General features: G+C 46.1%; 1 protein-coding gene across 1 annotated transcript in view; it reads left to right on the forward strand.

The window, feature by feature from the left end:
* Nucleotides 1-12457, forward strand: part of LOC111238306 (disco-interacting protein 2 homolog C-like) — a 44776-nt gene extending 32319 nt beyond the window's left edge. The window contains exons 26-40 of the mRNA XM_022767741.1: nt 1949-2049; nt 2768-2848; nt 3284-3407; nt 3523-3644; nt 3927-4038; nt 4578-4687; nt 5118-5248; nt 6236-6404; nt 7369-7539; nt 8027-8088; nt 8199-8256; nt 11012-11086; nt 11466-11640; nt 11769-11892; nt 12189-12457. Coding sequence (XP_022623462.1) covers nt 1949-2049; nt 2768-2848; nt 3284-3407; nt 3523-3644; nt 3927-4038; nt 4578-4687; nt 5118-5248; nt 6236-6404; nt 7369-7539; nt 8027-8088; nt 8199-8256; nt 11012-11086; nt 11466-11640; nt 11769-11892; nt 12189-12441 — 1868 coding nt within the window. The 3' untranslated portion in view covers nt 12442-12457. The remainder of the gene's footprint in view (nt 1-1948; nt 2050-2767; nt 2849-3283; nt 3408-3522; nt 3645-3926; nt 4039-4577; nt 4688-5117; nt 5249-6235; nt 6405-7368; nt 7540-8026; nt 8089-8198; nt 8257-11011; nt 11087-11465; nt 11641-11768; nt 11893-12188) is intronic.
* Nucleotides 12458-13839: the final 1382 nt, after the last annotated feature.

Consider the following 13839-nt stretch of genomic DNA (forward strand, 5'->3'; position numbering starts at 1 on the left):
AACCCAGCGACTGCGTGTCTCACCTGGCTGTTTCTGCCGTGGTTTTTTGGGCAGGTTGGTGACGCAGGTGTGGGGGCACATGAGGACGTTGCAGGGGTGCAGCCCCCCTCCAGGATACCAGCTGCTTGATCTCGGACAGGTGGATCCCGCCCAGAGGAGTCTTGGGCAGCGTGTTGGCCGGGACCCAGGGCGAGGCAAGAAACACGCCCACGCCGTGGGATACTGTCATGGCCTCGAGAGGGGAGAGGGAGCGACAGTCTGGTGTCTTACTTCATGTAAAAAGGCTGACTCTAATATATGATTTAGTGTTTGACCATCATCATCATCATCATCATCATCATCGATCATCTTTAGGCTCCTCCCACCTGACAGGACCGGCTCATCCACTGGAAGCTGTCCTCCTCCGTGGAGTCGGGCCGCTGCTCGGCCCACGACCACGATCCTCTCGTCCTCAGCACCGTCACGGAGAACACGCGCTATCCTGCAGGGGACGGACACGCATCAGACGTCAGGTCAGGTCTCTTTACCTCAACAGTCCTCGTCTGTCGGTTTAGATCCGAGCTGCAACGACTCGTCGATCCGTCCATCCAGGATTCACTTCTTCACTTTGTCAGAACGGGACAGTGACGTTTTTTTTAACATGTTACAAAACTCAAAGATAATCAGCTGATTAATGGATAATAAAACAAACAGTTAGCTGCAGCTTTAAACACGACGACGACAGTCACTGCTGCTCTGTGAACATCAGAATTTAGATCAATGGCCCCCGACGGCTCTTTCCCGCCCAAAAAATACATAAATTAGACCTGAGTGGAGAAATCCTTCCTCCATCATGGAAGAAGGAGAGAGAGAGAGAGAGGAAGAGAGAGGAGAGAGGTTTTATATTTAACTGCAACAGATGAGTCATTGTGTGAAAAGCAGCAGTTGAATCTGCCTCGAGTGTAACCCTGACAAACCATTTCCATCAGTTTTCAAAAACCTCCTTCGCCTCGACGCAGGAAATTCAAGAGAGGAAAAAAAAATAAAAACGACAGAGGATGCTGAAACATGGCCGACACCGCGCTGTTCCATTACCACACGAGCTCAGGACCCCGGACCCGAAAGACTCAGGGTGTTACTTCTTCTGTGGTGAAAAACTTTCTGTGGTTAAAAGAAGCTTCAGAAATAAGTGAGTTGACGCCAGTAACGAAGAAGAAGAAGAAGCAAAGAAGAAAAGAAGAAGAAAGAAGAAGAGTCGTCAGCAGCGTTAGTGAAGCGTCTTATTTTAAAAAATGATGACTCCTTCAGATCCGCAGCTTTTAAGAGCTCAACGAGTGTCACATTAGAAGGAGAGCGGCAGGAGTCTGAAACGGCTTGACAAAGGTGTCGGTGCTGTGCTGGAGGTTCATCTGTTTTCAGTGTGGAAGCTCCTCTGCAGGTGGATCACAGCTTGGTTTTCCCGCTTTTCAGGTCGAGGAAACTCAAAAGACACAATAAGAACAAACTGTTCAAGTGTGTCTGTGTGTGTGTTGTGTGTGTCGAGCGAGCGACGAGAGGAAGGACACGAACAAGCACAGAGCAAACAGAGAGAGCGTCCGTAACGTAAACACAGAAAAACACCACACGTAAAGCTCCGGCTCCTTCACATATTCATCACCTGGACATCGAAAGACTTCGGATTAAGGTTCCTGCAGCTGCTTTAAAATATCTGCTGCACGAGCGAGCCATCGCTCTGTCAGGTGAAGATGGATGTCGTCCTCGGCGGCCGTGGACACAATTAAACCTCACTCCATTACCGTTTCTTGGATTCATCCACTATGCTCTACTTTATTAATTATTCATGGCGGGGGGGGGCGGGTCCTGTGTTTGTCCCCCGGGTCGTCCTGGAAACGGGCTTTGGTCTGTAGCTCAATACTCTGTGTGTGTGTGTGTGTGTGTGTGTGTGTGTGTGTGTGTGTGCGCTCTGCAGAGATCGGACCTGCCTCTGTGATGGTGGGGAATCTGGTGTCAGGGAAGAGGATCGCTCAGGCCAGCGGCAGAGATCTGGGACAAACCGACGACAACGACCAGGTGAGAGAGAGACACACACACACACACACACACACACAGATGTTTTGACTGTGGGTCGGAGTGTCTCCCTCCTCTGCCTCCAGATGTTTGATGTCTTGTTTTCATGAATATTTCAGCAGTGAGTGAAGTGAAGGTCAACACTGTTTCCTCAACGACTGATTTTTAAAAGTTGACATTTTGGAGAAACAACGCAGCCCGGCCATCTCGATGTGAAGCCGCGATTGATTTAGGATCATAATAATCAGCTGATGGACTCTCCGAAACCGGCCAATCAGCGGAGAGGAAACTGCATCAGCGAAACTGCTCACACATTTTATTCTCCAGTCAGTTTGTGGCGTCAGCAGGTTGTTTCTCACCTGTGATATCGATTAAAATCACTTTAATGAAACTGATGGTAAAAACTAAAGATTGATTCTCACTTCCTGTGCAGCAGCAGCAGCAGCAGCAGCAGCAGCAGCAGCTCCAGTATTGACTGAACTGGAGTTTTATGTCTCATGCCTGGTTTGCAGTTTCACATGATGTGCTGATGTTAGAGGGAATTCTGGGAGAAAAGCGCAGGTTTACAACCCGCAGTCAGTTCAGATCAGAAAGGTTCAGTTTGGATCCTGAACCTGGAAACAGGAAGTGTGTGTAGCTACGGAGAGGAGACAGGAAGTCTGCGGTTCAGAAATCAACTTTGTAATAAAAAAAAAAATAATAATAATAATGTGTTTTTCAGTTCCTGTTCCTGTCTGAGGTTCTGCAGTGGAGAGCTCAGACCACACCAGACCACGTCCTCTACACCCTGCTCAGCTCCCGGGTAACCACACACACACACACACACACACACACACACACACACACACACCTCCTCTGCTGCCGTCGCATGTTCCTGTGAATAAAAACTTTCAGAATAAAACGCATAAAATGTGTTGAATTTTAACAAGAAATTCCACAGATTATCAGTTTAAGAGAATTTAAAACATTAGAACCAAAGAGAACTAAAAACTTTTAATTATTAAATAAGGGAATAGAGAGTAAAACATCTGAATAATAATAATAATAAATAAGATACAGCTCAAGAACCAGTGCACAGGATCTGAGCTAAATGAGATTTCAAACTGTTGTGAAAGAGTTTAACTGTGTGTTTGACGGCGAAATGTCTTTTATTTTATTTTATTTTATTTGATATAAAGAACCTTTAACACCCTTCTCTCCTCCCCTCCCCTCTCCTCTCCTCCCTCCCCTCCCCCAGGGGGCGGTGTCCAGCTCTCTCACCTGCCTGCAGCTGCACAAGAGGGCGGAGCGAGTGGCTGCTCTGCTGATGGAGCGAGGAGGTCTGCAGGAGGGAGACCACGTCGCTCTGGTCTACCCACCAGGTCAGTGACGATGAGGATGATGATGATGAGGCACAGTCTCATTTACAGAAGCACATCTGGAGGCACACCTCTCACCCCGTGTGTGTGTGTGTGTGTGTGTGTGTGTCTCCTGCAGGTATAGACCTGATCGCGGCCTTCTACGGCTGCCTGTACGCCGGCTGCGTCCCCATCACGGTGCGGCCCCCTCACCCTCAGAACATCTCCACCACCCTACCGACCGTCAAGATGATCGTCGAGGTCAGAGGTTCCTCAGCGACACATTGCATTCACATCAGTTCACAAACTGGACCCTGAGCTTCAGCAGCTTTTAGGACAGAACGTGATCTTTATCAAACCGTGTCCTCCGGTTCTTATCGCCCATCTTTATGTTGAGAAATGCTGGTGTTGTACTCGACACAGCTGCTGCAGTGAAGCTGACCTCTGACCTGCTGGAAAAAGAACAAACAGGGCAAAGAAGCTTTAAATTAAATGATCATATTAAACTCTTCTTCCTCCTCCTCCTCCTCCTCCTCTCTCCAGGTCAGCCACTCGGCCTGCGTGATGACCACGGCCGTCATCTGTAAGCTGCTGCGCTCCAAGGAGGCCATGGCCACCGTGGACATCAGGAACTGGCCTCCTGTCCTGGACACTGGTACTGCAGCCTCTCGAACTCTGACCATCACCATGACAACAGCATGCCAAACCCCCCAACTCCCAACCTGACTTCACCTTTTTACCACAAACACTCAACTGAAGCACATTTACAACCTTAGCAGAGAGAGAGAGAGTATTTGTGCTGCACCTTTAAACATTTTGCATATGTTGCATCCCTCCAGTAATGTCTAATTTTATACTTACTTCCTTATTTATGCAAGAAATAATCAATCACACAAAAACTTTATTTTTGTTTTACATTTTATCAAGAAAGAAAAATGTGGATTTGAACTCAGGAATCATCCACCAGTGTTTCAGAACATTTTAAAGGAGATATTTTATATTTAATGTGTAAGAAAACGTCGACCACACCGGGACATCTAAAATTTATTTCTCTGACTGCTGTAGTAATATTGTGGGTTCAGTCTGAGGTCAGTGTTTCTGAAATGAATGTAACTGAACAGACTGTCCTCTTGAGTGTGATAAAACTGTGTCTGTGTGTGTGTGTGTGTGTGTGTGTGTGTGTGTGTGCTGCAGATGACCTGCCAAAGAAGAAGCCTCCAGCTCTCTATAAGCCCACCAACCCTGACGGTCTGGCCTATCTGGACTTCAGCGTGTCGACGACCGGCATGTTGGCGGGAGTTCAGGTCAGCTCAGCGTTAATCCTCGTCTCTCCGCCCCAAACCGCTTACAGCCTCTCGTCCCGCCGCCCGGACCCGCTTCCCTCCTTATTTCATGCATTCGTCACTCTCTCGCTCCTCAGGGGAAATTTCAGCCGTCAGCGCTGCAACAAACAGAACGCAGTGTAGAACGTACAGGAAGCTTTATATGTAGTAAACATCAGAGTCAGAGCGGCGGCGGCGGCGGCAGCTTCCCCCAGAGATACATGTTCACGACAGTTAGGAACAGAAACCTGAAGCCTTTTACAAACAGTTTACAAACCAGACAAAAGTAAAAGTTTGTTTTATTGTGAAAAGACAAAAATAATTTCCTTCAATTCCTAAATGAAGAAAATTGAGTTGTTCCTTGTCTGTCTCCGTGTCTCCGTCTCTCTCTCTCCTTGTTCCCGCTTTCCAGATGTCCCATAATGCCGTTGGAGCCTTCTGTCGGTCGGTGAAGCTGCAGTGTGAGCTGTACCCGTCCAGGGAAGTGGCCATCTGTCTGGATCCCTACTGCGGCCTCGGCTTCGTCCTCTGGTGTCTCTGCAGGTCGGTGCAACCTTTAAACGCGTCCCCGCCCACTTGCACACCGTTGCACATGTACTGTAGTGAGTCTTAAAGAGGTGCTGCACCGACACATGCAGACTCTTTTCTTCTGTCTGAAGTTAAATTATAGACATAAAATAAAAATATGTAAATATTTAAATGCACATGTAGCCTCCATTTTCTCCTGTAAGAGTTGCAAAAATTGTAAAATAATAATATAATTTAAAAGGGGAAATAAATAATTTTTTCTCATATTTATTGCTTAGCCATTTTTGTATTTTGTACTCTGAATAATTCATGTATTTTTTAAAAATAATTTATAATATTTCCGTCCGCCCTGCCTCTCACACGTCTGACACCCTCGCCTCGCTCTGAAGGAAAGACTGGAGGCTGTTAGAGCAGCGGCGTCCACATACTTTTGGCCGTGTGGTGCGTGTTCTTTAGAGAGTGACTACTGGAAACAGAGAGAAGCGGATCGCACTCATCTATCATCACGCTGCGTCTTCACATCGCAGGCGGTTGCGCTTCGTGTTCTCCTCTCGTCATGATTGATGTCGGAACGTCGTCTTTTCCTCCTTTAATAACTGGAACACAGATTCACCGCGCTGATGTTTATCCGTGACGCTCTGAAGCTCCACTCTCTTTAAATCTTAAATCCTGGCTCCAGATCTCAGGTCTGGATTCTTTTAAATTTCCCCGCTCATAAATTCTGAACTTGGCGAGAGCGGCTTCTGCTGCCGTGCGTTGTCTAAATAAAACAGGCTGCAAATCACCTTCGGTGTGAGAATCTCTCAAGGAAGACGAGTTATATAAAGGATAAATGTTCATTTTATTGCATGTAATCATTAAACAGCACCTTGGTTAGATAATGTGACAGTACATTACCGGCTCCTCAGCACTCATCTGTCGTCTGGCGCTCCTGTGAGCGGGTGTAACCAGGTAATACGTCCTCCGGCTCTCATGTGTATGTGGTTTTGAATTTCTTTGCAGCGTGTACTCGGGCCACCAGTCCATCCTGATCCCTCCGGTGGAGCTGGAGTCCAACCCGGCGCTGTGGCTGCTGGCCGTCAGCCAGCTGAGGGTGCGAGACACCTTCTGCTCCTACAGCGTCATGGAGCTGTGCACCAAAGGACTGGGCCTGCAGACCGAGGCGCTCAAGGTCAGCACGGCACCGACACGAGCCACGCGACCAATCACATCTCTGACATTCGGTTTTCTCATATTTAGACCTTTTTCAGCTTCAGGAAATTTCACAGGAAGATTTTATTCACAACAGTGTGCAAAAATGACACAGGAAACATGTAAAAATTATATATAAAACCTATTATAAATTTGAATAATTACCTATATTGACACACGTTTGTGTTATATAAATATATATCCTCACTATATAGTTAGTATAAACATTAGGCTCCAAAAACCTGAGACCTTTCATGTTTAAAATTAATGAGAAATTAATAAGAAAAACATATATAAGCATATTTAAATTAAATATATATCGTTAACATACCTGGTTGCAACATGTTTTACAATATAAAAATACATCATAGATATTTTTTAATACATTTACATATACAGATTTTCTGTTATAAATTACATATATATAAACTAAATTATATCTATATATTCAGAGGAAGTTTATATGTGATAATAATATAGTTAACATATACTGTATGACATCATCATATATATTTCAGTCACGTCCTCCCATCAAAGCTCAGTTTCCTGGACAGATCACGAGTGAACTCTGGTTTCCTGACCAGCGTTTGTCTCGCAGCCAGCCTGTCACTTTTCCCACAATGCATCAGGTTCAGGTGGCCTCGGCACAGACTCTGCCTCTAAGTGACTCCGCTCCTCTGTAATAAACTCTGCCTCTTCACCCTGAGGCCTCGTCTGAGCGCCGGAGTTACAGGAGCGTCTGATTGGAGGTTGATTTAAGTGATTATCTGTCTTTAAGTCTCCATGGAAACTGAAAGCTCAGGCCGAGAAGTAGACGGGTTCTTTACTTACTGGCTTTTTTTTTTTCTTCTTTTCACGAAACACTCACACACTTTTATTCCTCTACTCGTGAGACCCGTCGCTGACAGACACGATGACATTTTCCTTCCTGTGCGTCGTCACAGGCTCGGGGTCTGGATCTGTCCCGGGTTCGGGCCTGCGTGGTGGTGGCGGAGGAGAGGCCCAGGATGTCGCTCACACACTCCTTCTCCAAACTGTTCAAAGACCTCGGCCTTCACCCGCGATCCGTCAGCACCGCCTTCGGCTGCAGAGTCAACCTGGCCATCTGCCTGCAGGTACAATGAAATATAAAACACCCGCCGGGCTGTTGATGCTGTGGTCCGACGGACATGTCGCTCTGGAGCTAAATCGTCTGTAGCTGCGTCCTGAAGCTTCACGGCCTCATAAATACTTTGAATTTACATCTTCCAAGAGTCAAAACTGTTCAATCACTGGTATTTTTACAGACGAGAAATCAACCAGTCGTCTTTTTGTTTGAGTATTTGTAGCTTCTTGTCTCTTTTTAGACTGAACATCTGTATGTTTTTAGCCGATTGTAAGATATTGTCAGTCGTGTTTGAATTACATTGCACATGTAAAAGGAGACAGGAGAATCAGCAGCAGCTATAAACTCTTCATGCGACACATTAGTTTGTAATTGTTTTGAAACTAAATAAATAAACTTCATCTCTGCAGAAACCTGTGCAGCTGCAGCTAATATAGAAATCTATCTATGTAAATCTAATATATATATATATGTGTCTGCGTTGTGATTGGCTGCAGGGCACGTCAGGACCGGACCCCACGACTGTGTACGTGGACATGAGAGCGCTGCGCCACGACAGGTACGTCACTCTGACCCGTCACCTGCCACCTGTCACCTGTCACTCCAGACTTCCTGTTTCTCCTCACCGCAGGAAAAACTTCTCACATCGACGCGTTTCCTGTGTTTCAGGGTTCGGTTAGTGGAGAGAGGTTCTCCTCACAGTCTGCCGCTAATGGAGTCTGGCAAGGTGAGCGGGATTTACACTCACATTTATATCAATCAATCGATCAATTAATCTGAACTTATATACGGTAGCTCTTTTCATACAGGTTTTAAAAAGCTTTAATAACATTAGCAAACCAAAACAAACACAAGAACATTTATAATAAAAGAACAAAATACATTTACAACATAATTACAATAAAATAAAGTAACTAATGACTAAAAACCATATTTAATTAAAAGCCAAGCTGAAGAACGTTTTGAGTTTACGTTTAAATTTAAAAATGAAACGTTTAAAAACACTTCCGGCTTTTTCTTCTTATGTTGATTTTTAATTCCTGTTGTGTTGAAATCTCTGTGGCTGCACCTGTAACCTCTCACGTCGGTGATGTCACAGTGTGCTGACCACGCCCCCACAGGGCACGCACTGCTGATCAATGATTAAACTCCTCTGTCGATCATTTGTCAACGTGAGGAGTTCAAAGTAAAACAAACTTGGAACAGCACTGAACTTGAAATTTGAAGTTTCATTTCTCCACGTGGGAATCGCTGACGCACAACACGCCACCGCTCACAGCGAGGAAACCGCTTCTGAAGCCGCCGTCAGTACAAACAGAAGAGTCCGGAGCTATTTCTGCCGCTCTCCTCCCACAGTCAGTGAGTCAAATCAGACGGGCAGGTTGGAGTCCGTGGACATGTGGGCATCGCCGCACATTTACCAGAGAGACGCTGCTCAGACCTGAAAGGTTCAGATCTTATTCCTGTCTCTGAGTCTCGCATGAGGAGAAGGGAGGGGGAGGGGGGAGGGGGGAGAAGGGAGGGGGGAGAATTGGCGGCCATTGGTCGTGAGCGTTTATGCGACACAGACGACCTTGAGAAGTGTCGAACCAACAAACAGGAAACTGAATTAAACCCTGACGTGTAAAATGGTAACAGGTGTTTACACCAGCACCGACATGTGCTTCACTCCTCCTTCCTCCTTCCTCTTTCCTCCTTCCTCCTTCCTCCTTCCTCCTTCCTCCTTCCTCCAGCTGCAGCTGATGAAACCAGGAAATGTCCCTAAAAGCTTTTTTAGAAGCCGTCTCCTTCTGCAGCAGAGGAGACGAGTCGTCGGCTCCTTCTGCCTCTCCTCACATCTGCCGCTTTAATCCAGGAGCAAATTGCATTGTACTCGTCTGATCTCTGAGCAGCACTTATTTCAGTTTCATTACCGATCTCTTAGCAACTAACTGCCCCTCTTCACAGCGAGGTCGGCGGGAGTCATGACGGCGCGGCTCAACGTCTAAATATAAAGCAGTTCACCGTGAATCGCATGAATTCATCGTGACTGATTGTAATTGTTGAGATGGAGAAGTTGTTTATGTGTTACCTGAGTCAGCTGTTGACGGCTGTTGATGACTTGAGGTCCAGTGTGACCATCAGACGGAGGGTTTGCATCTCCTGAGAATCCTCTGTCACCTTTGTTTCTTCCATCAAGGAGGTAAACAGTGAATAAAGATGGACTTGAGCTGCTCCGCCGTTGCCACCTTGGCAGTGTCTGACTCCGCCCCTAACTTCCAGCTAATCCAAAGAATGGACAAAGAGGTGGAGCTGAGACTTCGGTGCACGCATACGCTCCCCCACCTGTCACTCAAAGAGGCCACGCCCTCAATCCTACATAACTTTAGCCCTTAATAAAATGTGAACAGGTGAGTTATATAAACCGTTAGCTAGTTTCTGTACCAGGATGTAAACATGTTTATTTCTGCTGTAAAGTTGGACAGTTTAACATGGGAGTCTATGGGGACTGACTCACTGTTGGAGCCAGACTCCAGTGGCCATTAGAGGAACTGCAGTGTCTGTTTATTCGTCGGCAGGATTGCACAAAAGGTACTGAGCCGATTTTACAGCGAACTTGTTAAAGGGCCGGGTCATGGACCAGGGGAGAACCTGTTAAATTTTGGGGCAGATGTGGATCATTTATTATGAATTCTGAGTCTGGTGAATGTTGTTTGATATCGAGCTGGAGAACGGTTAATAAAACAAAGATTAAATGCTCTTTTTGCACAAAAGGTTTTTAATATATTTTCCAAACCGGGGGTTAGAGCCCGCTGCTCGTCGAGCCTAATCGCCGTGGGGATGGGACAAACAAAGGGAGGTGAACATGAACTGAAATAATCACATGGAAGAGCCTGAGAACATGAGGGAAGCTCGAGCCTTTGAAGCTGAACACGGGAAATATGAAAGTGTCTTTTCTTGGAGCCTGATGAGACGCTCCTGTCTCCTCTACCCCCCACCCCACACACACACACACACACACACACACACACACACACACTCCACACCGACACACAAAGACAGGACGTCATGCTTCAGAGCCGGTCATCGATCAGCGAGCTGTTTAGTTTGACTCACTGTATGTGGGTGGAGGGAAGAGAAGAACATGTTGAGCAGTCACTCCGTCCTTTTCTTCAGAGCTTCCTGAACACAGTGTTTCTCTGTGGCGCGTGGACAAGTCTCAGTGGGCGTGGCTGGGGTGAGGGGGTGAGCGGGGGGGTGGGGGGGGTCCTAACTTCTCTTATTAAAACTAACAAACTGTGACTCCTGGGAGAAACGAAGCCGAGAGCTGACGCTTTCATTTAAAGTGATTTGTTAAATGTAAACAGCTGCGTTTATTTTTGGAGTCGTATTCATGCTGCAATCAAAGATGTGAGTCAGAATGAAGCCGTAACCATGGCGACTGATTTTCTTTTTAACATGTATGTACATGGGTTTCTTTTTCTTATTTTATTTTTTTTTAGATCCTGCCTGGAGTTCGAATCATTATCGCCAACCCAGAGACCAAAGGACCGCTGGGAGACTCTCACCTCGGAGAGGTCGACATGAACTTTCTCTTTTCCCTTTTTAAATTGTTCCTTATCTTTCTTTTTTCCCTTTGTATTTTTCTTTTTGTGGCTATTTGTTGCATTTTCTTTCCTTTCTTTCTTTTATTTCCCTTTGCTTCTCTCCCTATGCCTTTCTTCCTTTCTCTCTTCCCTTCCCTCTTTTCTTTTTTATTCTTTAACGTGTTGTTTCCTCCTCCTCTGCTTCCTTCATCCTCGCCTCTAAAAATACATTTATTGAGCTGCCGTCTCCATTATATTTATATTTCCCTCCAGTTTATATGAACATTTTCTCTTGATTGACGTTGATCTAAATGAAATCCATGTGGAGTCTTTCACTCAGACGTTTTAACTCTTCGTCTTCCTGCTGCAGATCTGGGTGCACAGCGCTCATAACGGCAGCGGTTACTACAGCGGTTACGGCGAGGAGGTTCTCCAGTCCGACCACTTCAACTCCAGACTCAGTTTCGGGGACACTCAGACGGTCTGGGCCAGGACGGGTTACCTGGGCTTCCTCCGCCGCACCGAGCTCACCGACGCCAACGGAGGTTCGTTTTCCCCTCTCTCTCTCTCTCTCATCTCTCTCACATTCCCTCAGCTCGTTCTCTCTTCTGCTCCGGCAACAACAACAACAACAACAACAACAACAACTGTGGTTCTGTGTTCTTCTGAACAGAGAGACACGACGCTCTGTTCGTGGTCGGCGCTCTGGAGGAGGCCATGGAGCTGCGGGGGATGAGGTACCACCCCATTGACATCGAGACGTCGGTCATACGTGCACACAAGAGCATCATGGAGTGGTAGGTGTCCAGGACTCTGATCCCACGTGGGGCTGTTCCTCCGGAGAGCTCATGAGCCTCTGTGAGCTCCTGGTTTTACTTTGACATCAAATCTTTGTGTCCGGTTCAGTCTCAACACTCACATCCAGGTGTGTCCAGATGTTTGCAGCTGTCGAGCTGAGCTGATACACCCTCAGTCATGAGATGAGTGTGTTTGAGCTCATTGTGGAGTGTTGCCGCCCCCTGGTGGTCAGACAGGTGACCTGCTGCGGCCTCGGACAGCTGACGAGTCAAACGTGTGTCTCTCTCTCCCTCAGTGCCGTCTTCCCCTGGACCAACCTGCTGGTGGTGGTGGTGGAGCTGGAGGGCTCCGAGCAGGAGGCCCTGGACCTGGTTCCCATGGTGACCAAGGCGGTGCTGGAGGAGCACTACCTGATCGTGGGCGTGGTCGTGGTGACGGACATCGGCGTCATCCCCATCAACTCGCGCGGCGAGAAACAGCGCATGCACCTCCGCGACGGCTTCTTACAAGACCAGCTAGACCCCATCTACGTGGCCTACAACATGTAGCCTGAGTGTGTGTGTGTGTGTGCGTGTGCGTGTGCGTGTGTGTGTGTGTGTGTGTGTGTGTAAGAGAGAGAGAGCGAGCATGCGTTTGTATGCCGTGCATATCGCCGTTGTTGTTCATTTATTTCCCAAAATCAAGATGTACTGTATTTTTGAACCTGCATATGGTGTGTGGTCTTAAGTCGTCCGTTTTCTTTTAAAGTCATTGATTGATTGATTGACTGACTGATTGATTGATTGTTTGACTGATTGATTGATTGCTCAGTGGTGGTATGACCATTTTTACACCCCCGCTCAATCTCGTGACCGTTACCAGGAGCTCGTCACTGTAGAAAGCCTTAGGGGAACACTGTGTGCGGGGCGGCAGCTCCGCTCGTCACACCGCCCGCCGTTTTTCAGAGGTCGTAGGAGGTCAAGGTCAAGAGAGAGAAAAACAGTAGAGACTGTATCTGACGTCATGTTTTACTGGTCCAATCGGAAACTCCCAGATTCGTGGTATTATTTCAATTAGAACAGGGGCAGCCAGATTATTGTAAAAATATAAATATTGTACATAGACATAATAATCTATATGGAGAGGTACCTAAAACACAATGAGGTATAGTAGCCCCTGTATGCAGCTCTCTCCACCCGCACCCTGTGTGTGTCTGCAGAATGTGTGTGTGTGTGTGTGTGTGTGTGTGTGTGTGTCTCTGTCTGTGTGTGTCCATCTGTCTGTGTTAATGTGTGACAGGGACATTTTATCTAGTTTCAATGTGAATTCGACGCTGATTTCAAACAGATTTTAAACATTTAGACAAATAAGAACAATTTTATTGGGACTAGAAAACGCAGGAACCAGATGTGACCGGTCCAGGAAGTGAAACTGACCTGAAAACATTCAAAAAAAACAACAAAAAAAAACAACAACAACTGGACATTTGTTTTCAGTGTCTGTGTTTGTAGTTAAAGATCTTCGTGCCTCCAAAAACCGTCTTGAAGCAGCTTCTTGTAAATCTGGTTTGGTTTTTGAAAAGCTCGTGATCATCTGACTCGTTCTGAACCATCTGAAGGAAAAATATTTTTTAAACTTGTGGTTAAAACAAACCTGTAAAAAAAATAAATAAATAAAGAGGAATTCAAGTTGTAGACAAGACGATATATTTTAGTTTTTATTTTCAAGCTAAATTAGTGGATTGACGATGAACTGTTGGAGTTTTTCAATTTACAATAACATCTTATAGGCAGATTTATATTATATCTTTATTCCAGAATATTATTCATTAAGACAAAATAAAATGTCTTGATACAGTTTATTTAACATCTGCACTCAACAGGCGTTCATCCAGATGTGAAGAAAACTTTTTTATTTATTATCTAGTCTCCTGACAATATGAAAAACTTTGGTTTTATCCCTTTAAA

Source organism: Seriola dumerili, unplaced genomic scaffold (genome assembly GCF_002260705.1).
Source record: "Seriola dumerili isolate Sdu_G_001 unplaced genomic scaffold, Sdu_1.0 BDQW01001298.1, whole genome shotgun sequence".
Taxonomy (NCBI): domain Eukaryota; kingdom Metazoa; phylum Chordata; class Actinopteri; order Carangiformes; family Carangidae; genus Seriola; species Seriola dumerili.